Source organism: Pseudopodoces humilis, chromosome 1, assembly GCF_049639895.1.
Source record: "Pseudopodoces humilis isolate 2021_Gansu_Grassland_sample_001 chromosome 1, ASM4963989v1, whole genome shotgun sequence".
NCBI classification, from domain to species: domain Eukaryota; kingdom Metazoa; phylum Chordata; class Aves; order Passeriformes; family Paridae; genus Pseudopodoces; species Pseudopodoces humilis.
Window position 1 is genome coordinate 138,650,924 of NC_142200.1, and position 27,063 is coordinate 138,677,986.

At 37.9% G+C, this 27,063-nt stretch overlaps 1 protein-coding gene across 14 annotated transcripts in view; it reads right to left on the reverse strand.

Annotated features, from left to right (window-relative positions):
- Positions 1-27,063, reverse strand: part of PARD3 (par-3 family cell polarity regulator) — a 446,220-nt gene that overhangs the window by 169,995 nt on the left and 249,162 nt on the right. For 10 of the 14 annotated variants that reach the window (XM_014248576.2, XM_088052257.1, XM_088052241.1 and 7 more), the window contains 5 exons: positions 22,264-22,403; positions 20,639-20,767; positions 16,759-16,797; positions 4,177-4,365; positions 3,531-3,701 (listed from right to left, as the gene is read on the reverse strand). In XM_014248576.2, the coding sequence (XP_014104051.1) occupies positions 3,531-3,701; positions 4,177-4,365; positions 16,759-16,797; positions 20,639-20,767; positions 22,264-22,403 (668 nt within the window). The remainder of the gene's footprint in view (positions 1-3,530; positions 3,702-4,176; positions 4,366-16,758; positions 16,798-20,638; positions 20,768-22,263; positions 22,404-27,063) is intronic. The other 4 variants (XM_005518692.3, XM_088052266.1, XM_088052278.1 and 1 more) reach the window with 1 other exon arrangement.

Genomic DNA, 27,063 nt, shown 5'->3' on the forward strand with positions numbered 1-27,063 from the left:
TGCAGAAACAACAATCTGCAGAACTGTGCTGCAAAATTAATTCTCCCTCCTAAACAATTCTTAGGGCTGATTATGACAATAGACATTAAAACCAAAAGAACAGTTTCATATCACTAACTGCCTTAAAAACCCAATTCAAACTCAGTTTTACTGAAGAAAGAAGCAGACTGTGTAGTCTATCTCAAAGGAAGTCAGTTTGACTTTGCAAATGCAAAGCAATTACTGGACTTGAAGGCAGGGGGGGAAAAAAAGACTTGGGATTTTTTTATCATCCAGACAGCAACTGCTTTTATGATCCAGATATTTAGCACAATTATTTTTGCATTGGCATTATCACCCCTCGTACAGATTTCCCTTTTGAGCCACTTGTGGGTGCTCCGTGGCATGGCAGGGAATCAGGCAAGGACTGACATACACTGGAACAGAGCAGAGCAAACACTGTTCTTGCTGACACACAAAAGGGAATATAACCAGACAGTTCCACTTAACTGTAGTTCAGACTAACATGAAACAAAGCTATTTTTTTGCCTACAAAGTGGGCACATACAATGCTGAATCAACAAAGGAAAGAAATAAGCTGAACAAGACATCTACTGTTTTTTTATGGTGATTCCTCTGAAGAACAAAAAGAGGGAGAAGTGCATAGAAAACACCAGAATATACTTTCTCAAAAGTTGAACATTCTTTTTATATTTAATTAAACCAGTAAACTCCCATTTCTGAGGAGCTGGGAGTGTTTAGCCTGGAGTAAAGAGAAGGCTGAGGAGAGACCTTTTTGCTCTCTACAGCTGCCTAAAAGGAGGATTTAGACAGGTGGGGGTTGATCTCCCAAGTAACAAGTGATAGGACAAGAGGAAACAGTCTCCAGTTGTGCCTGGGAAGATTTAGACTGGGTATTAGGTAAAACATTTAGTGGAAAGTATAGTCAAGCTTTGGAACAGGATGCCCAGGGAAGTGTCTGAGTCACCATCCCTGCAGGTCTTTAAAACATGTGTAGATGTGGCACTTGGCAACATGGTTTAGGGGTGGACTTGGCAATCCTGGGTTAATGGTTGGAGTCAATAATCTTCAACCTAAATGATTCTGTGCTTCTACGGTGATAAAAGGTGGGAATTATTAAGATATGGGTCTGCCCTTTTTAGGCTTTTGCTTCGTATCTGCAAGCCGCTGAATTTGCCATCAGTCAAATGTAATTTCTTTTTGTGTTCTAATACTAAAAATCTTTCCTGGTGGCTGTTACTGGAGTGTTCCAAGGGGTCAATTTGTATTCCAGTACATCTAAGTGATCTATGTTGCTGAATTAAGCATAATACAGCCATGGTTGCATGACATGGCCAACCACTGAGGCGATGCTGTCTCCAGACAGCTCTTGGGCCACAGAGCACTACTGAGAAACTGACTGCATGCCAGACTCATATATGGTATTCCTGCAACATTCAGAAATAACATTATCACAGCTTATCAGTACTACATCTGCTCAGTAATACCTGAAATTTAAATTGGTAACAATCTTGAAGAAGGATATAGGGTTTAATTGCAAAACACCAAGAAAAAAAACTCTTTGCTTTTCATTTCACTGAAGTCTGGGCATAGCAAGACTTCCAGAAAAGTGACTTCTTGCATACTGCCAGCTCAGCAGGTAAACAGCTTTATGTCCATGCAAGTCATCCTTTCATCATATTAATATATAAAAACAGTATTGGCATTGAATTTCCTTTGGATGAGTGTGATAAAAGCAGTAAATCCTAGGAAAAATTACATACAGAAGTTACTTTGTAAAGATGATTACTACAGCAATAGTGACATATCAGTGCTTTCCTAATCATTATGGTTCATCTTGCCAGCTTCTTAAGGAGTTGGGAAAATGCACAAAAAAGGGTGAAGGAGGCCCAGAAAGACAGGGTCTATCCTGCCCTTGTGCAGGTACACTTCAGTGTATTTAAATCTGTTTCCACAATCAGTTCTATCTTGAAGCACATATACTGCAGTCAGCTGTGCTGCTTTTGGCACATGATTTCTGCAAAATAAATCATACTAAATGTCAAGCAGATATAGGGGACCAAGCTGTTCTTGAATGAGTAAAAAATGTGTTGGATTCAAGAAGAAATGTCTTTGTTTCATCACTGCTAGATTACCTCCTTCATGTTTGCAAACACTGTCTGGATTAATTCAATTGAGAAGATTTTCACTAGGAGAAAAGGGATCATCTTCTACATCCTTTTAGAAAAAAAAATAAACACAGAAACAGTCTAAAGTATTTCACCCTTTTTATGCAGTAACATGAAGTAGCATCGGAAATTGGGTAAAAATAAGGAACAGTCTCCAAAGGACGGTCTGAATCAGGGCTAGATAAGGTCTTCATCACATACAAAAAGGTCAGAATTCCTTCAACACTAAGCAAGAAACACTCAAGCTGGCTTTCTAGCAGTGTGCATATATAAATGTGTGTGTACAAAAGCTTTGTATAAGCAGTTAATGAAGACGAGCTTAACACTTTAAAAAAGCCTAGTTGTCTTTTTCAGACATGATTTTATAATGCACTATGGACTGATTTTTCCTGAAGATTAGATTTATGCATTAAAAAGAAAACCATTCTTTTTTCCCCCTAGGCAGGAGCACCGATACTAAACCAATTTGTGCACACCGTTTTTGAAGCATGATGATCAAGAAATAACATTCCTGATAAGACCTAACTATATTAGCAAGAGTGAAAGAATTGACTTTTAGATTTCTAAAGAAGACATGCTTTTCTGACATGCCATTCAGCTTTATCCTATTTAACTCAGTCCTTTCTCCCATTTGTTCTGAAGTCTAATTCAGCTCTCCACAGCATCTACAGTCCTTCTCAGTATATGTCCAGATATTCCTACTAGATAGCATTACTTACATTAAATAGAAAATAAGTTATTGGAAATCATGAATGTATTTCAAAACATCAACACATTAACATTGCACTAGAGAAGACAAAAGTCGCAAATCATCAGAAGAAAAATCACTTCACCCTGAATTCAGGAGTTCAACCTTCCCCACAATTAAGGCCAAGACACTACACAGTTAAATTCCAAAATGACTGAATTTTTCGTATAAAGTTTTGCAGAATCTATACACGAAATTTTTGTTTAGATAATATATAGTAATGAAATATAAGAGCTCTACTCTTATTTTAAAATATTAAGTGAGAAAGAAACAAGTCAGTTAACACAAAGTCTATAAATGAAAGATCTAATAGACCTCTATAAAAAACTCTGCTGAACAAAAATCACATAAACAGTGAGATCCAATTGCAAAATCAATATAGTTTTATTCAGTGTTTCCTGTTTTTCATTGACAAAAATAACCAAAAGAAAAACTTTATTGATCAGTAATAATGTTAGCATGTCCAACACTGAAATTCAGATCATTTTGTAATTCTCTCTTTCTTTAGCTTCTCAGATATTATTTTTCAAGTCTCAGAGGAAACATGACATCTCCTGTAAACACAAATGCCTCAGAAGTGAAAATTGCCAATCCCAATATCAAAAGCTTATTACCTCATTGCATTTACTTATTCGCCTCGCCACAATAAGCTGAATCATTCCTCGTTTGTTTCCTTCTGTAGACATGGATCTCCTTAAGGTTTCCATAGCATCTTGATTTGTTTTGCCCAATAATGATTCTCCATTAACTGCTATTAGTTGATCATTCACTCGAAGCCTGCCATCCTGGAAAAGTAAAAATTATAGATAGTTACATAAAACACACACAAAGGAAGCTTTGTCTACTGGAGAGAACTAAAAAAAAAAAAAAAACACATCAAAAGAAAAATATTCAACCAACTATACTTAGTCCTAAGGGTTTATGGCCAAATGAACACTGCAATAATAGCTTCCATTGCAGCCACTATAGGAAATGTGTATTCCAATTACAGATTTGCACTGAAAGCTATTATCATAACCTGTTTGCTCAAACAGCATACTAATGGAACTGTACTGGAGACAGCTCGTTCTTTCCCGAATCGGTTCTGGCTGTTTAAATCCTGGGACGCACAAACATGTGAGTAGAAATCTAAATGTTACCCCTGACAGTGTAATTGGAGAACACTAGAGATCTCATTCTTCTTAGATTTATGGTTATTTTTCAAAATAACTTATTATGGAAAACTGAGGAAGACCAAAGTACACAGGTATTCTCTCTTACCTTGGATGCTGCTCCACCGTTAATAATGGACTTGACGAAGATTCCTAAATCGGCATGGTTTTCTTTTGACCGGTTACCTTTGACACTCACGCCAAGCCCAGCTGACCCAGAGTCATTCAGTGGAACTTCAAAAGTCAGGAATTCCCTGGTGCCATCAGGTGTGAGGACAAGCTCCTCTTCTTCTGCTTTCTGTTGGGGAGATTAGCATGGGATTATAGAATAGCATTTCTCTGGGAATTCTTTTCTCCCTACAGCTATTAGCATTCAAAACTCTGCTTTTTACTACAATGCCACAATATTTTACACAGTAATTATGTGAAGAAATGTGCAGAAATAGTGTATTTTCAATCACCTCCAGCTGACGCCTAGGTTCAGAAACATCTTAAATTTGTGCCTAAGTGCTTCTCTCTCTAGTAAAGTAATTGAAACACACGTCATTACTGAATCTGCCATCAATACTAACTCACATATAAGCTGCTATTTCATTAGCCAGAAGACAATTTTATCAGAAGTATTTTCCTACTTGCAAACCTACATAATTTTTAAAATACCATCATCATCTATGGAGATTTGCAGTCTTAGGGAGAAACTAGTGCAAGAAAATTAAATTAAGAAATCACTTGTTCACCTCATTTTATTTAAAACTATCTGTGTTAGGAAAAAACCAGAAAACTACACAGCTGAGATCTACAATAGCAAATCTCTCAGCTATTGCCAGGCTTATCATCAAATCCAGCTCTGAGTGCCAGTTTTCCTGAGTTTCCCAGCTCTGCCCTTCACCTCTGTCCTCTTACCCACCTCTCTGGATCTTTGTTGTCTTCAACACCCAGTTTTAGCTTGGCTGGGAAAATCCCAGGTTTTAAGCACCCTGAATTACAGCTGCAGGCCTGCCACAGCTGCCAGCAAGGAGCTGCTCAGTGACACCTTTCCATGCACCCAAAAGCCATACGAGCACAGGTGACCAGCCTCACACTTCACCTCCTGCCAGATTCAGGGTGGCAACAAGCTGGGACCAGAGGCCTTGCAGAGCATTGCCACATATGGGGCAGCATCATGGACACAAGGGATGAAAGTGGCCATGCCCTGAGGAGCAGTGCTCATGCACAAGGGACTTCAGGTCAACAGGAGGGACAGGTGGGACAGGCTGTTCACCAGCCCTATCCCTTACAGTAGATGCTGGTCACTTGTTTCTGATCCTCTCTCAAATCCAACGAAGTGACTATAACCACTTTTGGTTATAATTTTATCAATCAACGAAAAAAGTCATGCCCTTAAAGGCAATTCTCTGCAAAAAGATGATTGTGAACCCGAATGTGCTGGGCCTTTTTTTTCTTCCATATGAAGGATAAAGAGTAAGAGAACACACAGCAGAAGGTTCACACACTAACGTCCAGCATTGGCAGTTCTTCTCTGAAAGAATTAATCTAGCCAAATTTTCATAATCTTAGCAACATGTCACCTTTGTTTCTGACACTGATTTTATACCAACTTTTCCCACATCACTGATCTATTTGCAAAGCTCACTAACATGAGTGAAAAGACATATGAGAAGTTAAAATGTGTCTGCTGAGCTGTCCCTGTTTCTTAAGACTTGAGGAAATGCAAACACAGCCTATGGGAAAGATAGATGTGAAAGCCATGTGGAGTACAGCAGACTGAGATGATCAATTTGGGCACAAGCATGCTAGTTGTGTCACCATTGACCTAGAAATGCAGTGCAAAAATGTCACGTGGGAAGGCAGTCAGACTGCTGAGAGAGCCGCAACAGCTGAGGGAAGAAAAACAGGAGCTCTATCTTTTCCCACTTGGTTAAAAGTGTGAACTTCCATGTGTTCACCAGCCCTTCCCCTTGCACTAGACTCCTTTTGTTTATAACTAAGCACAACAGTTCATCAATTAAAAAAAGAAAAAAAATCAAAAAATACCACAAAAACAACCATCAACCAAAAAATTAACACCCCCTATCAACGTGCCATAGCTAAGCTGGTTTGCTTGTGAATCCCTATTCAAACACATCTCTTGGCCACACGAAACAGCATGATTTGTGCTAACTGTGAGGAATGGAAAGGTGTATTGTGTCCAGAAAAACACTCTGTTTAAAAGATGTTTCCCAAATTATGGAAAAAATTACCACCCTAATTTTCCTGCTTGGCTCACAGAAGCACTAGCTCCAGCACAAATTTAAATCCACGTTTTGTCGAGAGGCTGCAGAATAAAACAATCTGAGACAGATGCATGCTATATTTTAGTTTCTGCAACACTGACCACTTTCATATTCCTTAAAAAATAGTAGTAGAAATACAGCTCACAAGCAAAAAATAGAGATAAGGCCAAGGTAGGATGAATGGCTTATCCAAGGAAGCAGATATGCTTACTGAATTTTTCTTTACTACTGTTAACATAAATTTAGAATCAATTTCCCTCTTCCTACAGCATTTCCTAATCTTCAAAAAAATCCACCAAAACTTCAGGCAAAGCAGTCTCCCTTCCAGGGCAGAGAACTAAAGAACTTCCTTGCACAGTCTGTCAGGTGCATTTCTGTATGACAAAGGGTCAATTGGACTGAGCATCTCACAAGCATCCCCAAAGACTTGGCTAATGGCCTCTACCCTACTTCTCTTCAGCGAGACCAAAGAGCTGCATTATCAGCTCAGTACTGGTTTTAATGTGAGGCTAACACTTGCTTGTTTCCTGCAATCTTGAGTAAGGAAATAAGGCAGTATCAAGCTACAGACACCCGAGTGTGCAGGTGAAACGTGAGGCCAAAACCTGGAACAAAGTATTCCATAGCAGCTGTATGAGCGAGTAGATCATGCTCATGACAAAATGAGAAACAGCACCTCAGCACTGGATCAGAAGTACCCAAGGCATCATAAAATTGCTCAACCAAAGAAGAAAATTATCATTACTAGGCTATGGCTAAATTTCTTTAGGGACTTCATAGGGTATCTACAGTTTTTCCCACCTAAGCACACTTGCTTTACCAAAATACTTGTGTCTGGAATTTTAAGGACATAAGAAGCCTTTTGCCCTATAGACTCTGTGTGACACCTGTCAGTCTCATATGCTTGAATGTAGAGTTTAAAAAAAAAAAAAAAAGTAGAACAAATGTGAAAAATGTGGCTTTCAATAAAAACGGAATTATTAACTTTCAAGGGCTATGGATATGAAAGTAGCAAACTTAACATTTGAGCCACACCATGGTATCAAAGAAGGTCTTATTTACCATGTATAGTAATATATATATAAGATTATATGTAAGATATATGTATATACATATATATATAAATATATAGAGAGAGATATACTATGTTATACATAAGATATACATTATTATATCAATAATGATATATTGAATCAAACTTCATAAGACAAACCTTGGAACAGGACCATATAGTGACAAGGAACCTCTAAGCTTGTCATAAAGGAGCCAATCACAGAGAAAGGAGCAGGAAGGTTCCTACTATCATGATATTTTGAACCAAAGTTGTAAAGACAAAAACAAAACAAAACAAAAACACCCAGCAAAATCTCATGACTGAATCCTTTGTTCTCCAAAGCTCTTTAGAGTATAGAAACATTACATGCACAGCAACTCTCCCCAATCAATATAAAAGCAGCTATTATTAAACAGTAAAATTTTCACTGAAATTGTGTTGAACATTAAATATTTAAATGTAACAAATCACAGAAATTCCCTAATATGTCTATGAGACAGCATAAAAATGCACTAAAAATCTAAAATGCAGCATTAAAAATTTTCAGCTGAGAACAAAGTCACTTCTTAATTGCAGTAGTTTCCATTTGATCTTGATAGTCTCTAAATTAACAGCTTCACTATGTCAATCAAACACCTCAACACTACTTTCATGATTAGTTGATCTGTAGGAGAAATATATTCCATCATATATTTTGACAGGCCAACAGTAAACATTCAAGCAAAATTATGTACTGTGAACCCTGAACAACAAAATTCAACTCCCTTAAGATTTTTCACACACTATATCCAAAACAATTAACAGCAGAACAATATTCTGTTCAGACAGAGGCTGCTGAGGAAAAGGTCATTTGAAATAACTTCAGTTGGATGAATGAAGCTGCTCAAGTATGTAATTTGTAATAAAAATTAGATTGGTGATAAAATATGTAGGTAACTTTTTTGGCTTCAAAATCATATTTAGCATCAATTTATGCTAAACAACATCTGAGATAAGTTTTTTTAATTTTTAAATACAACATAAATATATTGTAAATTTAAAGATAAATTTCCTGACTAGAGCAAACTTATGGCAGTGTTTTGATGTATACAGAGATTAAATAAAGTCGTATGATAATCAGGGGGAGAATTGCTTTTCTCTTCCATATAATATTATCTTCTACATAAGCTCTGATCTGATCATAAAATCAGATTTAATTTTATAAACAATATTAAAACAGATTTTGACAGTTAAGAGTACCATTAGTTTTCTCATCATACTAGTAACAGCATCTCCTCTTTATACTTTTATCATAATATAAGAGAATAAGTTGTGTTGGAAGGAACCCTCAAAGATCATCAAGATGAACTCCTGGCCCTGCCCAGGACACCCCAAGAGTCACACCATGTCCCTGAGAGCATTGTCCAAATGCTCCTGGAACTCTGTCTGGCTTGGTGCTGTGACCACTTCCCTGGGGAGCCTGTTCCAGTGCCCAGCCACCCTCTGGGGGAAAAATCTTTTCCTGATATCCAACCTAAACCTCTCCTGACACAACTTAAGGCCATTGCCTTGGGTCCTGTCACTGGGCACCAGAGAAGAGATCAGACAATGAGGTCTCCCCTCAGTCTCCTCTTCCCAGGCTGAACAGACCAAGTGACCTCAGCTGCTCCTCACACAGCTTTCCCTTAGGACCCTTCACCATCCTTGTTGCTCTCCTTTGGACACTCTCTAATAGCTTCAGAACTTTCTTATCCTGCAGTGCCCAAAGCTTCACATGATTTCCAAGGGGAGGATGCACCAGTGAGGAGCAGAGCAGGACAATTCTCTCTCTGGGGGTTCATGTTTTCCACACTGCTGCTTGGGACTTCTTCCTCTGCAGGACCTCGTCAGGGTTCAGCTGGTGAGTAAGCAGCATGACATGCATGAAAACAGGAACTGAACAGCAAAAAATACCTTCCTCCCACCTTGGGAAGAAGCAATTTTCAGTCAAGTTAGGACAGGTTTCCTATATGCTACAAATCTGGCAGCATTCTCTCCAGCGAAGTTAATTCTCCTGCAAGCTTAGACCTGCTGCCTTCTCAGCAGTTACTCTGTCACTGAAACTTGTGACTTTGTATACATTACTTTGTACACATTACTTTGTGACTATGTATACAAAAATGTTCTCCTGCTCCCTTTCACCGGGCAATTAATGAACTCTTGCATCTCCACTCTTGAAGGGCAACCTGTATCTCCAAGTCATATATACACCACAATGATGGCATTCATAGGATTAATTAACTATAACACAAACACTACCTAACAATTTGAATGATCCCACTGACTATTCAACTTACCTGTCTCAAGTTCTGTGTCCAGACTTCTAACATTACAGCCGTATTAGCCACTGTTTAAATACTATTTTGTTAATCTATCAACCTTTTTCCTCACAAATGTGTAGATTTACAATTGAAATTTACAATTCATCCAGATGCAAAACCTGAAGTTCTCAAAAGATGAATTTGGTGGTGGTAAGAGCTCCAACCCAACAGCTTTTTCCAAGATATTTTCAGTCTTTAGAAGATTTTAATGCAGCATCCACTATTTAATTCTTTCTGATACGGTACCCACAATACCAAGGAATCATAAGCCCTATAGCTGGGGAAACCAATAAAACTTGTCTCTGTATTATTGTATCACAAAATAGAATGCAGCAGGATATATGCAGGAGAGATTTCACTTAGTTATTGTGTAAAGACATTCTTCACATCAGGGATGACTCAAACTGTTCTGTCCTTCAAGTTAAGTGGGTGACACTGCTGTCTTACCAGGTCACCCTCTACACTGAGATACACAAAAGAATGATGACTCACTCTCACCCTATGCCATCACATATAGAAATGTATAATACATGAAACAAACAGCTCTAAGGAAACAAAACAGCTTCTTTGGTCAACAACTGGTTTGGGGGGGGTGATGTTTAGTATTTATAAAAATGTAATGTGTTATTGCTGGAGGTACTGAAAACAGAGCAATGTAGGTGGCCTGAAACACACCTCCTTAACAACAGTTGAGGCACCTCCTTGGGAGATCTAACTGAGAGCTGGTTCATCCCACTATGGGTAGACATTAAATAAAAATGTAACTAGAGCAACCCAATCAGCAGAGAAGATCCTGCCTAATGATCCAGTTATGTGCACGCACACTCCAACCCAGTTTTTGCCTGAAATACAAGGCCATTTATCCTTTTTTGTTTGTGTTTTTAATCAGTTGTGCTGCATTGTAGGTTTTGAGAAACTAAAGCGTCTACTTACCTAGTTATAAAATTATACAGGGTTTAAGCCAACTAAACTACCAGAATTCTTATCTTGCTTTCTTTTTTTAGCTTTTCCTAGACTAAGAATTTTAATATCTGTCATATGTTAGATAAACACTAATGAATCTTATTTGCCTGTTTACTTTGCTCATTATTCATATTAGCAAAGTAAATATGTCACATCTGGCAAAGATTGCATTCATTCAAATCAAACAGCAGCTGCTAAATATCAAAAACTAGATCTGAATACTGAGATTTTATGGGAAATGTGCTCTGCTTTAATCTTAATCCCATCAAGGAACAGTTTTTTGAGTATTCGATGTGGATTAACTTTGGTAAGTATTTATAAGCAAAAAATGCTAGCTCATGAAAGTACTGTAAAACAGCCCCACTGTATTTCCTGTTATGTCCATTTTAAGGATTTAATTTAATATCAAAAAAGCTGTTCCACATTCAAAAATAACTTCAGTTTAAAGGTTTGGATGGATTAAGAAATGATTTAGAAAAAAATTAAATGCTTTTCCAAAGCACAAAAAATCTAGCATGTGATTTTCATCTAGAATGGAAATCAAAGTTCTGCAAAAGCCTATGTTTAAGTACATCCACATGTTTGTTACTTCTGTCTATAGGAAATCTATTGCTCCTCTATACTTACATTACTCTCCCTAATGTCAACACTCTGATCTGGGCTGTCATAGAAACTGGTTTAATTAAATGAGATTCTACATTTCAAAAATTGATCAGACCATTAAAACTACATTCTGTTAGTTCTTACTCTCAGAACTAGCCCCAGAGAGGGGACTATTCTGTTGCAGGTACCATAATGACTGTACTTTATTCAGGCCAACATTCTCTGCTCAAAACTGCTCCTATTCAAACTTTGTGTTCCTACTGTATGTCCTGAAACTAAAACATGTGATTGTAATGCTAAGCCCGTTTCTTTACACTTTGCTTATCCTAGAGAAGTGAAAACCAAGGGATTAGGTACACAGCAGGTGTCTGTTCCGCCAAAGAAGCCCATAAAGCTACAGCTCTCTGCACTATCCCTTCTTCAAGAAAAACTTCAATGCCCAACACCCTAATGACAGAGAGATCCCTAAAAATCCTTATACTTCTCTCCCTGGCCTATCGGATTTACAAGACCTGAAAGACTAAAGAAAGAGGTAGTGTCTGGAAAAGACAGACAGGAAAAACAAGTTAAAAGAGAAATAATGCCTTTTTAGAAATCTATGGCAAGAAGCACACTCCCCACTAAGTAATGACAGTAGGGAGCACCTCGAAGGATCTGAGTCTCAGTCCTACTTCTGCTGCTGACTTTCAGGCAACCATAGCAAACCATTTCATCTCGCTATTTTCCCTGCATCTGATATCCAGGGAGAATCAACACCAAGAGTCTAAAGGCAATGATGCAGTAAAACAAGGTTTGCATCAAATCAACAAGTTTGTACACATGGATGAGGCTCCTGGATGACTGCAATGGTGGCACTGACACAACCCTGTCACAGTGGAGAGACACGTATGTTGTCTTCCATGGAACTGGGGCTTTTTCAGCAAGTGTCTTCAATGACAGTGCTCAGAAAGCAGCCACAGCTGCCCAAGGGTGCTGCACAAAGCCAGTTTAAATGTGCCACACCACATCCCAGGTAAATCACTGGCTGCTAACAGTCAAAACTGAGCCTGAGGGTCAGTTCTAAGCAGAGTATCATGCAGAAGTTTATGTGGCTTATCACTGAATGTTCCAGGAAATTCAGACTGGTCAAAATGCACTCATGATTACAGCCACTTAACTGTTGTATTAATTATTCACTAGGAATTAAAGTCTTATCTCCAGTCATAAATGTGCCAGAACATGCAATACTAGAGTATCTGCTATGGTAAAAGATTGAAACCACAACAGTACCTTGCAGAAATCACACATTCACTACCTATTTCTTTCATATGGACAGCAATCTGTTTCTTATGTCAAAACTTTATCAAAATTATTAACTGAAACCACTCAAAATTGCACTAAAAATGTTTTTAACACATTGCAATCACACTTGTGCCTCACACACACTTTTTATCTTCTTTTAGAAGACAAAAAAAAATACAAAAATATAACTGCAGCATTCCTAAGCACCATGAAGGAAATAACAGCATCAGCTTAATCATCAGTCAGAGATATCCTCATTCAATAAAACTCTGTATCTGTTGATAACAGCACTGCTGGTGGTAGAATCTGACATTAGTCCATCTACGGTCTTGGCTCAATGTCCAGACATTTGGATCACCAAGCTGAAGTTCTGTAAAGGTGCTAAACAGGAAGTGGTGGGAACTTACTACAGCTTTTAAAAAACATCTATGGATACATCCCTAGTGACTAGGTACCTTGAAGTAATACAAACAGCTTTTGAGAAAAAGACAAACACACATGCACTCAGAATACATCTTCTTAAAGCTCAACACTGATCGTGTTTTTTTTCCACAAGAATTTTCTATCCAATAATCAATACAAATCATGTATTTTCTAGGCATTTGCTAGTACTGCCTCTCATACTCACAATATGAAAACTTACAAACAAAAAGCATACAAAAGTAAGTATTCATTAGTTCTTACAAAATGCCTCTGACAGTATCACTCCTTTCCCATAGGCAATGAATTTTTGCATTAAAAGGGTAGCTAGCTGATTTACTCAGTCACACACAGAAGAATAAGGTAAGAACAGCAATTGGATCTGAAAAAACACAGTGATCAAAATGAAATTTAGATAACTACAATATCAAATGTTTGAGTTCAGAAGAAAATAAAAAGCAATCCCACTTGCAATTTCTATCAGTGCTGCTAATCATTTATATATTGTTCTAACACACCAGCCACTCTTGTTATGTCACTGTTACAAATCCTGCACTCAAATTCATAACATTCTGCTCACTTACAGCAATTTGACAGAAAAACAAATGAGAACAGAAAACTGAAGCTTTTCCATGCTTCTGAGTGCAACAATCATGAAATGAAATCCTGAATTCTAACTCTGAATCTCTTCTTATCAACAGACAACACTCCTTAGAAAATACTTACTTATATGATAATTATTATTTTTCTAGCATTATGGTTACATGAAATGTAACTTGCTGTTTCTGAATTCAGAAAACAAACAGTGAATGACTATTGTAAAAACAAAGTATTACTGAAAACTATCAACCTTCAAAGAGTATGAGGAAAAATTAATTGGCAGATGTTTTACATAGCATAATTAACAGTTCATTTCAATGCACTGTAACAGGATTAAGATAATTATGCTTAGAAACAGAAATGTAATAATGATAAATTACTAGTTTTCCATATTACGGTCAATCTCCTACATTCCAAATAATCACTCTGTTTAGCAATAGGTGCATCTGTTCCATGCTCTCATCAGCTATACCAATGGCACAAACTCATGGCTGGATGAAACAACCTTTCAACCAAGATAAGGAGACTTCCTTGTTTCATGAGGAAACAGATTGATGGCTCTGTTCATAAGCAAAGCAGGAGGCAGAAACACCAGTCCTGTTTTCACCAGGGCACAGTTACTGGATAGAAGCTGAAGCTGCATCAGCAATTTGCATTTCTTATGTAAAACTGGAGAGCAGAGCTTAAATTGTGTGAGCCTATCAAATTACAAATCCTCTCATATGGAAGTTTAAGAATCTGTATTTTGTGATGGTGCATAGAAAAAGTGAATTCATATGCTTTTTTTTTTTTTATATGGGTTGTAAGAAATAACTCTATTAAGGATTTCAGGCCACAAATTAGGAAAAAAATACCTTAAAGGTGTTCTTTTATTACCTCTATGAGGACTAACTACTGTATCCAAGTGCTACAATATTTATGCAAACCATTTCAAAGCAACAGTTACATGAAGGTAACCCCTGAGAAAAGAATGGTAAGTTAGGCTTGATATTTTGTGATTTTATTTCAGGCTTTTTACTTTCAAGGGAGTTGAGTTTATTTTTTTCATTTCTTTTTTATTTTAATTTCAAAGGTGCATTTTCTTTCTATTTCTCTGCAAAGACATAACAACAAAAAAAAAACCCCACAACCATTTTGCCTTTAAATGAAAAACAGACTTGCATTCCACCTCTCTCATTTCTGTAGCTTCACTGCCTTCATCATGCTCTTTTGTTGGTTTTTTTTGCTTTGCTTTCTACTATCAAGTCCTTGACACTTGGAGACTAAAACCTCTCTACTAACAGCACAAAGATCAGAGCAGGCACAGAAATAGAAACTGTGAGATTAGAAATCTCAAAGACCTGAAAAGTAGACAGAGGAGAAATAAATAGGTATTGAGGCAGAACCAAGGAGAATAAAGGAAAGCAATGAGAAATACTTTCAAAAATAATAATAAAGAATGTGTGACTGTATTATTAATGTGGAGCTCAGGAAAATTAGTTCTGTAAAATTGAAGTATCACACTTATCCAAAGCTAAGTAGGTTGGAACAAGGGACATAAGTGCAAAAGCCTTGTGCATTACAAATACCCACAGAAACCTTTCACATTTAGTCCCTTTTTTTTATTCACATACTGGAGTCAGTAAATATAAACAGACCTAGTGTTCCCACTATCAATCACTGTTGTTCTGAGCCTTTATATAAAAAAAAAATCCCAACACATAATGAATGAAAAACCGAAGACATTAGGCAAATTTTTTGGTATTGACCAGGTTTCTAGCTTCATTCTCTCAGTAACCCTATCTTAGTCAGTCTTCATATGTTTTCCAATTCACGTCCATATTTTCAAGGCTTGCTAGGCCTTTCTAGCTGATTTTCAGAAACCCCTAGCTACCCAAAAACTCCCTGCTCCTCCTGCATAAACTCCTGATTAACAAGCAATTTTTAACCCATATCTAAAGAGAACAAATGTGAGATACCTATTTTATTTCGCTCTTTCCTTAGATGAAGTTAGGGTGTTGGTTCCAAGAATGCTGAAGAAGGGTTTTCACCATGGAATTTGCTACAAAACATTAACTTTGCAACAGATGAGCAACTGATTTCTATAAACACCTTGCAGGCAATCTGCTTTATCTTAATGAGCTTTTAGGTTAGAATTTCAACTCCTAAACCCAGGATATTTTTATAAGGCTGCGCCCACAAATTATTCTCATTGGTATTCAATTACAGATAGAAATACTATCCTGGGCTTTGATCTTTGATCTCGTTACATATCAGCAATACGTGGTAAGAAAGTATCAAGATAAAAACATACATCCTCTAATGAGATGCAGTGAAGAGATACTGCAAGGCACGTCTGAAAAAATGATACACCCACAGTTTTGCAGAGCCCTGAAGTAGATGACTTTCAGAGAGAAGGACACTAAAAGCCAGAAGGATAGAAGTCAATATTGCTAACATTTAACCTAAATTCCCATTTTTACAGTTACATTCCATTGGCCTAAAAAATTAATATTATCAACCATCATACCCTTGATTACCTCATTGAGTTTGCTCTAATGTATCTTTACCTAGTTCTGACCTTCTTTTTATTCCAAATACCATCTTGCCATTGATGGCAAGACATTCTGAATTATCTAGACAAGCTCTTTCTGTTATTCAGCAGCCTAACTCATTTCAAATCCCAACATGAATCCTCTCAATTTCTCCATGATCTACTTTATTATTTAATTTTTAAATAGGTACCTAACTGAATGGAGTTTCTTGAAGTATGTTTTTAATTAAGATCCAGTATATCTTTAAGATAATATATTATTGTTATATTCTCTAATTTCTGTGTTTGTATCTCACATTTCTGTCATATAATCATGATTTAAACAATAAGCTCCAATATGTAACCCAAGCTAAATTCTACTCTTATAATTTAACTTTAGGCCTTTGGCTGTGTAAAAGAGATGTAATTTCAAATAGCACTTGAACATACGTAGTAAAAGAATTGCGTATAATTTTCAAACAGCATTTGAAATTACATTAAAAAATGCATTTAAAATGTAAAGCTACAGAGAGCCATCTACAGTATATAAGGTGAAAGAAGGATCTGTAAAACTTGGATGGAGAAGTGCCATATCAATTCAAAAACATTCGGGAGTCTTCCAGTATGGAAAAGACAAAGCTCTTACCGTTTCCTTTGGAATTTGTGACTGGCTTTGCTCTGCATTCTAAAGGAAGTAAAAAAAATAAATAAGAACACAACTACAAATGACATATACTATCTAACAGCAAGGGGATAAACAAAGAGCTCTAATTCTAATAAAAAAAATTAAGGGTGTTCATCACACCCCTGACTGAAATTTTGCTAAACAACCACTACATGAGAAATGAACAGAAATAATTACAGGGTCCTTACGATACATGCACCTGACTCTACCTGGCTAGGAGGGTGGTGACTGTCTGGCCAAAGAAGAACCACAACTTCTTGCACCATTTTCTGTCTGGTGGAACGTTCTCATTCAGGGAAGCTCCCTCCTGGCTTTTCCCTTCTACTTTGAAGTTTTCAGAGAATGACCTCAGCAGCCCAGATGAACTCTTCCAAATATTTTAAATGAGTACCTATTTTTTAAGAAATCCACTCTCATTTTAGCACGGGATTCCCCTTTTGAGCCTGTCTGGATGAACTAGAACTGCAGCTCTGCATATCCCAGGACAAGAGGATGCATTCAGTTTCACCAGAGACAGGACCCTCCTGTACTTTGCATTCCTCACCTGTGTCTCGGGGTACATAAGGCAAATACACATCATTGGAAAATGCATCCCACAACCCATTCTGGAAACACACATAAGGAACTATGGCTCTTCCAAGCCCATACCCACCTATATTAAAACCCATCTGAGAACTCAGGAAACACCTTGGTGCTGGCTGGCTGATCTATAGCCAACCAGCTATTTCTTTCCATTCTGCTGGGCCCTAATGAAACGCTAGGGTTTACTGGACACTTTTGCTTTAGGCTGGTTTTGCAGGAGAATCAAATGATAAGTTACAAAAATGTAGTGGCAAAGCAGTAACACAAACATCCAGTGAGCTTCAACCTGAAGCCAACCACCAGTAAGAAAAAAACTGAAGACAACTACAAGAAAAATGTAAAGGTTCCACATGTACCAATGGGCATATTAATTCTTAAGGTACTGGAGACTAATGCTGCCAGTATCTGCTGGTAGTAGGAATATAGCTCAAAAGCCAAATAACCTAAATCAATCCTTCAGAGGATTCACACAGTCAGCAGCAGCTCTAAGCAAATGCTTCACAAGCTATGTGAGGTAACCACAGTACTCCAGGAGCTCTACTTAACCGGAGCAATCCTTGGCCCTTTTGTAAGATGGGGCAGGGAGGGAAGACTTTTAAGAGATAATGTGTCATTAGCTCACATCAGTGTGGACAACCCCTCTTACCTATCTGGCATTAGGTAAATGTGGAAGGAGTAAAATGCCCAGTATTCTGGAGAAACATGGTCATTCCTCCAGATCTCACTCATTAGAAAAGCTGACTTCTGCCAACTTGATTTTATTCCCTGCTTTCACATTCTCCTCACTTTTATCATGCTCTGCTGCACTGGATCATCAATCAGGTGTGTACCTGACCTGATCCACACAAGCTTCAGAGATCCCATACCAACCTAAACTGGCTCAGCTTAATGATCCCCTAAGTTTTAGCCACAATTACACATTTTCATAAGCCCCTTACAGATAATAATAACAATGTTAAACTCCATAACTTTCCTGAAGTTTAATATCTTTTACTTAAAAAGAAACCCAAATATGTTTAATTTTTTTCAAAAGTCATTCAAGAAACCATAACCCAAAACATAAAATCTAAACACCTGTTATATTTGGATTACTATCTATACAAACGCTGGCAAATACAAAATGGTTTTAATATTGAGTGTTCTCAGTAAGAAACAACAAGTCCTGCCCTTAATAAGGTGGAAAACATCAAACAACATGATTTTCTATATACAGTTTCTGAGACACATCTCATCCAGTTAATATTTTAAAGTACACAAATGTAGAAAATATGAGAGATATAGGGGAAGGATGCGAAGACAAATTGTTCCTAACTGGCCAGAGAATGTCTGCATGTGAAAAAAATGAATGGACATGATTCAGGTCATTCACCTCCCTACTTCAATATTAAGTTACTTTCCTTTTTTTCTTGGCTTTTTTGGTTGGTTGGGTTTTTTATTTGTTTTGGGTTTTTTTTCAAAAAGCCAGTAAAAGTCCTTGGTGAGAGGAGCTGGTTGAAAAGACTTGCTTTATTTTTTTTAAGGATTATTTCTTCCCAGAGAAGAAAGAACAGCCTTTATGATGACTTTTAGTTCAACTCCTTCCCCAGCAATTCTGCTCCTGCTCTTTGACAGCAGTCAGCAGCGCAAACCTAAGAGTTCTTCATGTCAGAATGCAAACAAACAAATCCTTATGCAACAGAGGATCATCACACACAGGTACTGTCAGATCCTCACAATACCACTTGTTCAACTGGAGCTGCAGAAAAACACACCGGTTCACATCTGATGGCATTGCATCCTGCAGAGCCCACCTGCTACCTGACACAGCCACAGCAAGGTCTGGCTTCCCTATGCTGGACTGCTAAAGTAGTTGAGAGAGGATTGCCTGAGCCACAGCAGGGAGGCTGCTTGAACTCCTTCAAACGGGCTGACTTGCTGTTATTTTAAAACTAGATAATGTATTGCTATTAAATCTCTGCATTACTTACACCATATATTTATTTACAGTTATTTAAACAAAATCTCATGTCAAATTATGCATTAAAATTTCCTCATTTTACGACAGAAATAATATACACAAAATTAAGATATTTTCTTACTTCTAAGTTTATTAGAAATCTCAAAAAGCATTTTCATTCACCTTTATGAAAGATAGCAGTGCCATGAAAATTATACCACAGGAACTTATAAACAGATTGCTTTCACTGTTACAGTGATAAGGTAGGCTTTAATAGGATTTTAAATTTTTATTTCTCTTCATTTTATGACAGCTTTCACCTCAGCACTTCAAGGCATGTTACAAAAATTTTAAGGTAAAAGTTGGTTCATTTGCAACCTTCCCTGCCACTTTGACTTCCTAGGTTTAATGGTAGTTTTGAAAAGTAAAAGGCTAATGTATAATATCTTGAAGTGGCCAAGCAAAATTAATTTTCTTTCAATTCAGAATAACACAAATCCAATAGAAAAGTGAAGTTATTAATTCATCATACTTATATTTGTCTATCTTCTCACAATAATGCAGCCAAGTAAGTTATTTTAGAGTTGTATATAGTTACAATAATACAAATAATAAATAACTTCAGCAGTTTGAGTACAGAAGAAAGTAAGACTGCTACATTCAGAGTCTACCCTTTCATAACAGAAGTTATCTTGAATAATTATCAGAAAAATATCAATATACATTATGCAAGTGGAGCAGGTACAGTATGAAACATCATTTTATTCCTATTTAATGTAAATTCCTTAGAAATATCTTCTGAATTGCCCTGCTAAATTAATAACTGCAGGGTTTCCATTCCACAGAGATTGCATTTATATTCAAAAAAGGCTACTACTTCTTATATTTTCCACTTTTTGATAGAAAGGTATTTACATATCCTATTTTGGCATAATATTATATGTTTGAGAACATATTAGTGAGCAGGTAGTGGGACAAATGGCAGGCTTTCAAACATAGATTTGTCCTTATGAGAGATATGAAATAATCTACTTGTCTGCATGCATCCAAATAAAGTCTATGCAATAGCTTCTCCTACAATAAACATTTTCACTCAAAATAAAGCTCTCACTTGTACATTATCAACAAATACTTAATTCCAATAGCTAGCAGATCTTGAAGAAAATAGAAAACATGCATAAAAAATTATCTAAATAAAGGAAAATAGCTTTTATTCTTTTTCTTATATTCAGTGCTGGCCATGCATGTTTACTAACAGGAGACAAGATCAAATCATTTGCTCATACTCATCTAAATCTTTTAGCTGCTCTCTATTTTACGCACCAGTTCCCTTGGATGGAATGTTTCTTCCTGTCGAAAAATCAAAAGGGCAACGGTTCCTCCCATCTTGGTACTTCGCAGCAAGGACACAACTTCTTCTTGAGTTTTGCCTGTTAAATCAACTCCATTTACCTGTAAAAAAGGAAATGTTAGACATCAGCAAGGCTCCAAAACAGGGAAACCAACAGACACCTATAGCAAAAAGTCATGTGAATCATACGGGACACTATTAAAAAACTCTCACTGGAGCAATCTGCTTATTAGCTCACATTACAGATTTCATTTAATAGAACTAACTAAATGGTCATCCTTCCCATACAAATAACAAGCTAGACATTTATACTTCCCTCCTTTTCAGCAGCAACGCTGTAGTCCCCTACACTCCAAAGCCAACTACCCATTTACCAATATTTCTCACAAGAACATCTGCACAAGCATCCTTCAGCAAAATCAATGTATGATCCCAAACTGGTCCTGTTTCCATGTGTCTTGGTGCTATATATACCTTCCAAATATATTTAGCACAACAAATTGTGACAAAAGTAGAAATTAATTCTTTCCCCATATAACCTTGGGGTTGCTACTCTTGCCTGTTCAGTGGTCCAATCCCTCGGCCTCCACTTGCCACTGATCAGGACAGGGAGGTATGGAATACGTGCAGGATTTCCCACTGTATGAGCTAACTTCAGTTAGGGGGTAGCCAGGGAAAGATCGAATAATCTTAGGCTTGCCTGCTCAAAAACATTTTGGAAATGAAGGCAAATCAACTAACAGTGTTAAGCAAGGGAGCATGGTGCTCAGAAGTCAGCAAATCATCTTCTTCCTTCTTCCCTCATAAGAGAGCACAGCTCACACAATCGAGACGTCATAGCTGTTGTCTTAAATGTTTCTCAGTCCCCTTCTACTCAAGTCATCTGGGTTACCTTGAATTACAGCAATTATAGGGGGCTATCCTCCAGCAACAATTCAAGCTGACTTGGCCAATTTTGCAGTAAAGTGAAGTTAGAGCACTGAGAGGCAGTTACAGACCCAGCTGTACCTCCGGTGTCATTTGGCTTAGGGACAGCAATGAAGAGCTGTGGGTGGTAACATCTTATATCACTCCAGCTAGATTTGCAGAAAGATCTCTGCAGTGCACCTAAGTGAAATTTAGTTCCCTTGAGGACATCCTTACTTCAGGAGGGAAGTGGCCTTGATTCTCTGTAGGACTCCCTTCCTCTTATGTCTCTTTCAGTTAATTCACTAAACGTTTTCAGGGTATTGCCTCCCATCCTTGGCAATATCTTCAATAATTTCTGGTCTACCACTCCATGCTGATTTAATTCTACTAACTAGGTAACAATCACTTTGCTTCATTATATTCCTAAACAGCAACACAAGACTATGACACTGTATTCACATAAGGACAGGTAAACTTATGTTTTTGTAGTATGTCTGGGTCCAGCTCTTCAAGCAGTTATGTACTGAAAATGCTCAGCAACTTGATCTCTTACCTAAAAAATAAAGCCAAAAAAAGGAAAAAGAGAGAAAAATTCTCCTATAACATAAAAAGCTACGAGCCTCTGGAAGTGATCTAGTGTGTGGGCTCATGCCAAAACACAGACAAGGAACATGTAATATTTCCTCACCTCAATTAATCGGTCTCCAGCTTTTAATCTCCCATCTTGAATAGCCGCACCTCTCGGAAGGATGTTTTTCACATAAATTGGAGCAGAGCCACCAATTGGGACATCTCTTGAAGTAATGCTAAATCCCAAGCCTTCTGTACCTGCATAAAGAACGTACATTACTAGTTAAAATGCACATTTTATATTACATATTATTTTTACCAAGCAGAATGTATGTATACCTCACTGATACAATCCATGAAAATACATATAAGATGCAAGAATTACTTCATGACAAAAAAAAGAAAACAAAAGATCTACAAGAAAGCTGTAGCTGACGCACTGAGTCTGGGCACAGGTGGCTCAGCAGGCACTCCTTGCAACTTGCTGTACTGATGACTTCCAAGTCATTGCCATATTTCCAACTTTCTATTTCAGATGAGCTGAGTGACAAGGAATCAGAACAAAGCATATCTGATATCCTATGACTGTCCTCCCCCTTGTCAATCTGGATCTCATCAATGATCTTTTCTTTCTCTTTTGCAGCTCTTTCAACAGTGACAGTCAGCCAATGCTGCTGGGCATGGGGCTCTGTCAGCTCACTTGTGGACACTGGCAGTGTGTCCCACTTGTGGACACTGGCAGGTGACAGCACTGGGGCACAGTGGTCGCATTTCTCCCATTCTGGGGACCTCAGACTGTTTTCAGTCGCCAGCTCCTCTGTCCCCAGGCTTCACCTCAACTCTCGCTGGGTTCCACACCACTGTCTATCATGCAGGCAGAGAGCAAACTCAGGCTGCCACTTCTGAGGTCCTGCTGTACATCCCGGTGACTGACTACACACGGCCAAAACAGACTGAAGCAAAACAGAGGCACTTAAAGTGACCTGGGGATATCCAGAGCAGAAGTCTAGTCAGTACAGCATATGAGACTTGTTAGTATTTCAGAGAAATTAAGTATACCATCAGTTCCAAGATTCACAGGCTGAGGACAAACACAAAGCTTTCCCTCTACACAGAAAGCTCATTTGTGATCCTCTCTTAGATACAACCTATCCAATGCTACCAACAACCCCCAAAACTCTACAAAAGCCTACCACTCAACATTACATATCAAGTCAATTCAGGACACTTAATGCAGCATGAAAGTAGCTGGCCATCCAGTGGAGAGCACCCCAACACAGTGCCAGCACCTACAGCTTGCACTTTAGACTTCTCAGAGGTTGTCAATGCACATCTACAGTTCAAGTTGCCTTGCTAGGCATACACAGGCCCAACCCACATTTAAGCTGACCTACAATGTCAAACTGCAGTTAGGACTCAGTAATACCAGGTAGGTCCCTAAAAGCTACACAGCACACACCTTTGTAAAATGTCATGGGGACAGAAACTTTTATGGAACAGTCACCAGCTACAAGCTCTGGGAAGCTTAAAAAACTGTGTGAAAGACACAACAGAACCATTTCAGGTGTTAATGTATTTAAGAAGGAAAAAAACCAAAAACTGCAACAGCAGCCAGAGCCAAAGAGCTCTGCAGATCCCAAGGACAATGCAGAAGAAATGGGAGCAGAGATTTACCTGCAGCCCACAGAGAAGATGATGGAGAAGCAGCTGTCCCCCCACAGTCCATGTAGGTCCATGGCAGAGCAGAGATCCACCTGCAGCCTGTGGAGGACTCCACACCAGAGCAGGGAGATGCCCAGAGGAGGCTGCTCCCTATGGGAAGCCCGCACTGGAGAAGGCTCCTGGCAGGGACCTGCTGGCCCCACGGAGAGGAGCCCACGCTGGAGCAGGTTTGCTGGTGGGATCTGTGACCCTGTGGGGGACTGATGCTGGAGCAGCCCATTCCTGAAGGACTGACCCCACGGAAGGGACCCACACTGAAACAGCTCTTGGAGACTTGCAACCTGTGGGAAAGGTTCACCTTGGAGATGCCAGCAAAGGACTGTCTCCCATAGGAAAAAGCCCACTCTGGAGCAACACAAGATTGTGAGGAGTCCAAACTCTGAGGAGAAAGGAGTGGCAGAGACAACACGTAATGAATTGACTGCAGCTTCCATTCCCCATCCCTGTGCACTGCTGGGAGGAGGAGGTAGAGAATTTGTGAGTAAAGATGACTCTGGAAGGAAGGGGAACATTTTAAGATTCCGTTTATTTCTTACTACCCTACTCTGATTTGATTCGCAATAATTAAATTAATTTCCCCACGTCAGGTTGGTTTCAGTAACTGGTGAGTGATCTCTCCCTGGTCTTATCTCAACCCACAAGGTTTTTGCTGTGTTTCGCCTCCCTTGTCCAGCTGAGGAGTGATAGAGCTGCTTGGTGGGCACCTCGTGCCACCACATCGTTATGTAACATCGTGCACCACAATGTTACATAATTTCTATTAATTAATTAATTAATTATGTTGCCTATGTTTAATAGATAAACCTACAATCCTGGAAAGCAGATTAATATTCAAACAGGAAAAGAAAGTAGGAGTCAAATCTAAAAACCAGTACTCAACATACAGATTTCTGAAATCTGCACAACTGCATTTGATTAAAATTTAATACAATATATTTTATTATCAATACAAAAATCATGCTAAGAAGTAAACTGACACAGATGACAGGACTGGGTGTGACACTAGTTTTTAAAATCTTCTTCATCTTGAATATAACTAAGTGCTCCTGTATACACAGTAAGGGCATGTAGATCTTATTGTTCAGAAAATACAGATCAGTTCCTCTAGGCTAATTATTTTGGGACAACTTCCCTTCCTTCTGTAGCATTCAAGACAGTTGACATTTAAATTTGAAAGTCTTCATTCACTTTCAGGCAAATATAAAATTCATCTGCGCTGTTACACAGAGATAAAAAAAAATACTAGATCTCATAACATCCATATTTTACTTAGGAGACCTCCTAATTTTAATGACGCTTCAAACATTTATAGAGCTCTTTAATTCCCTGCAATATGTGAAGATGATCTGAATAAGGTTTTTTTAAGTCACATCTCAGCTTTTTATGGAATTTATCTTTTTCTTATTATAAGGATGAGCACTGACTACTTCTGTTTGAGCACAGGTTTTGTCTAATAAAATTTCTAAAGTAATATCAGAACGCAAGTGCACTCCCAGGACAATATTTCATTATTAATAAGCTTAATCCCTATTGCCTGATTACAGCATCATTACAGATGTCTGGTTCACACACAGCACTTCAAACCCCCATGGAAAAAACAGAAGTTGAAATGTTCACATTACAAATGCACACAGGATATAAATGTGGACTGTGGCATTTTCTGCTGTCAAATCTACAGAAAGTCTTTACCAAAGCCTGCAGAATGTCACAAATCCACACTGAGCCCAGATATTAGCAGAAGAAAATTCTAATTACTTGTTTCTGTGGAAAGAAGGGGCCTTGACTGGGCTGCGTTTTACTGTGCTGCTCTGTGCAGCTTTGCATGAAGCAGCTTTTGGGTGTAATTTTCCTTTTAGCGTTTCTCTGCTTCAGTTGGCTATTCACTCCCCATAGCTGCTCTTTGCTGGATGATACAGCTTCATAAACTACTATGCTTATTATATATAAATTAGATGTTCACAACACCGGGAATAAATGGATACATCCAACCAAAAGGACAAAAAAAAGTATGACTTCTGTGACTGAATTTCTTTTAATTTTTTTTTCTTTTTTATACACATAACTGATTTAGTTCTCTCCACTCCATTCATTTCCATTCTTCTGTTGATAGAAATACATATGAGATCTTAATATCTTCCTGCTGCTAAAATGTTTTCAGTTCTTAGGGTGTAAAACTGCATTATAATAATGAGTGAACTGTGCAAGCATATTGTAGGCTCCTCTGATTTATGCTAGTAATACAGGAGAGACTGGACACACATATAGGCAGAACCACAACGAATAGAAAACAGAAGAAATTTCCATATTTTAGAAAATGCAGAAGTCATCCTACACAAAGCTAGGAGCTTTACTATGCAGTGTTTAGGTTTTTTTGAGCTATGTTCACCTTACTCTCTTCTAGATTTTAAAAAGGGTAAATTTTTGAAAGGGTAGAAAACATTTTCTTCCTTCTATAGCTGTCATCTCTGACAATGATCAAATTACACCAAGTGATAATAACATTTAAAAATTACCCACTAATTTGTGTAATTCAAATTCTTAGGCTTCTTTGATAAATCAGCAGCTCTCTCGACAAGTTAGAGTTGTCCTTTTTTTCTTGAATGTGATGCTGAACACGCCTTCTAAAGTCTCATTACCCTCAAGAGCTCAGCCAGCTCCGAAGTGAAGACAAAGTACTTTTAAATGAATAAAAAGGGCAGTTACAATGGGAAAGGATCTATTTTGTACAAGCAGAAAAGAGGCAGATTTGATGTGTCAGTTGCTGTTTAAGAAGAAAAAAATTCCAGTAGCTTTAAGGTAAGGGGGAGACGAAATCGATTCCTATAATTTAATTAAACATATTTTCAAAACGAACATCATAATTTTATTTGGAAGCAGTCTGATCATAAACTGACAGAATGTTAAAAATTTTATTAAATTTTACTACAGGTGACTAGACTCTTATCTCCCAGAGAAGAACTGTTTAATTTATTTCTTGCTAGTGCTGGGATTACCTTCTTGATTGTGGAAAGAATGTGTCTGGCATAATATTTCTGTCTTTCTAAAGCTATCCTTTACAAAAAGTTATGCATTCCTCATTCAGCAGCAACTGCAGGTCTAAATTCTTAGTAGCAAAATGTGTTCCTGGGTAGAAATACAGACAGGATACGATACAAAAAGCTAGGATCACCTCTGCAGTGTTTTCATCCCTCTCAAA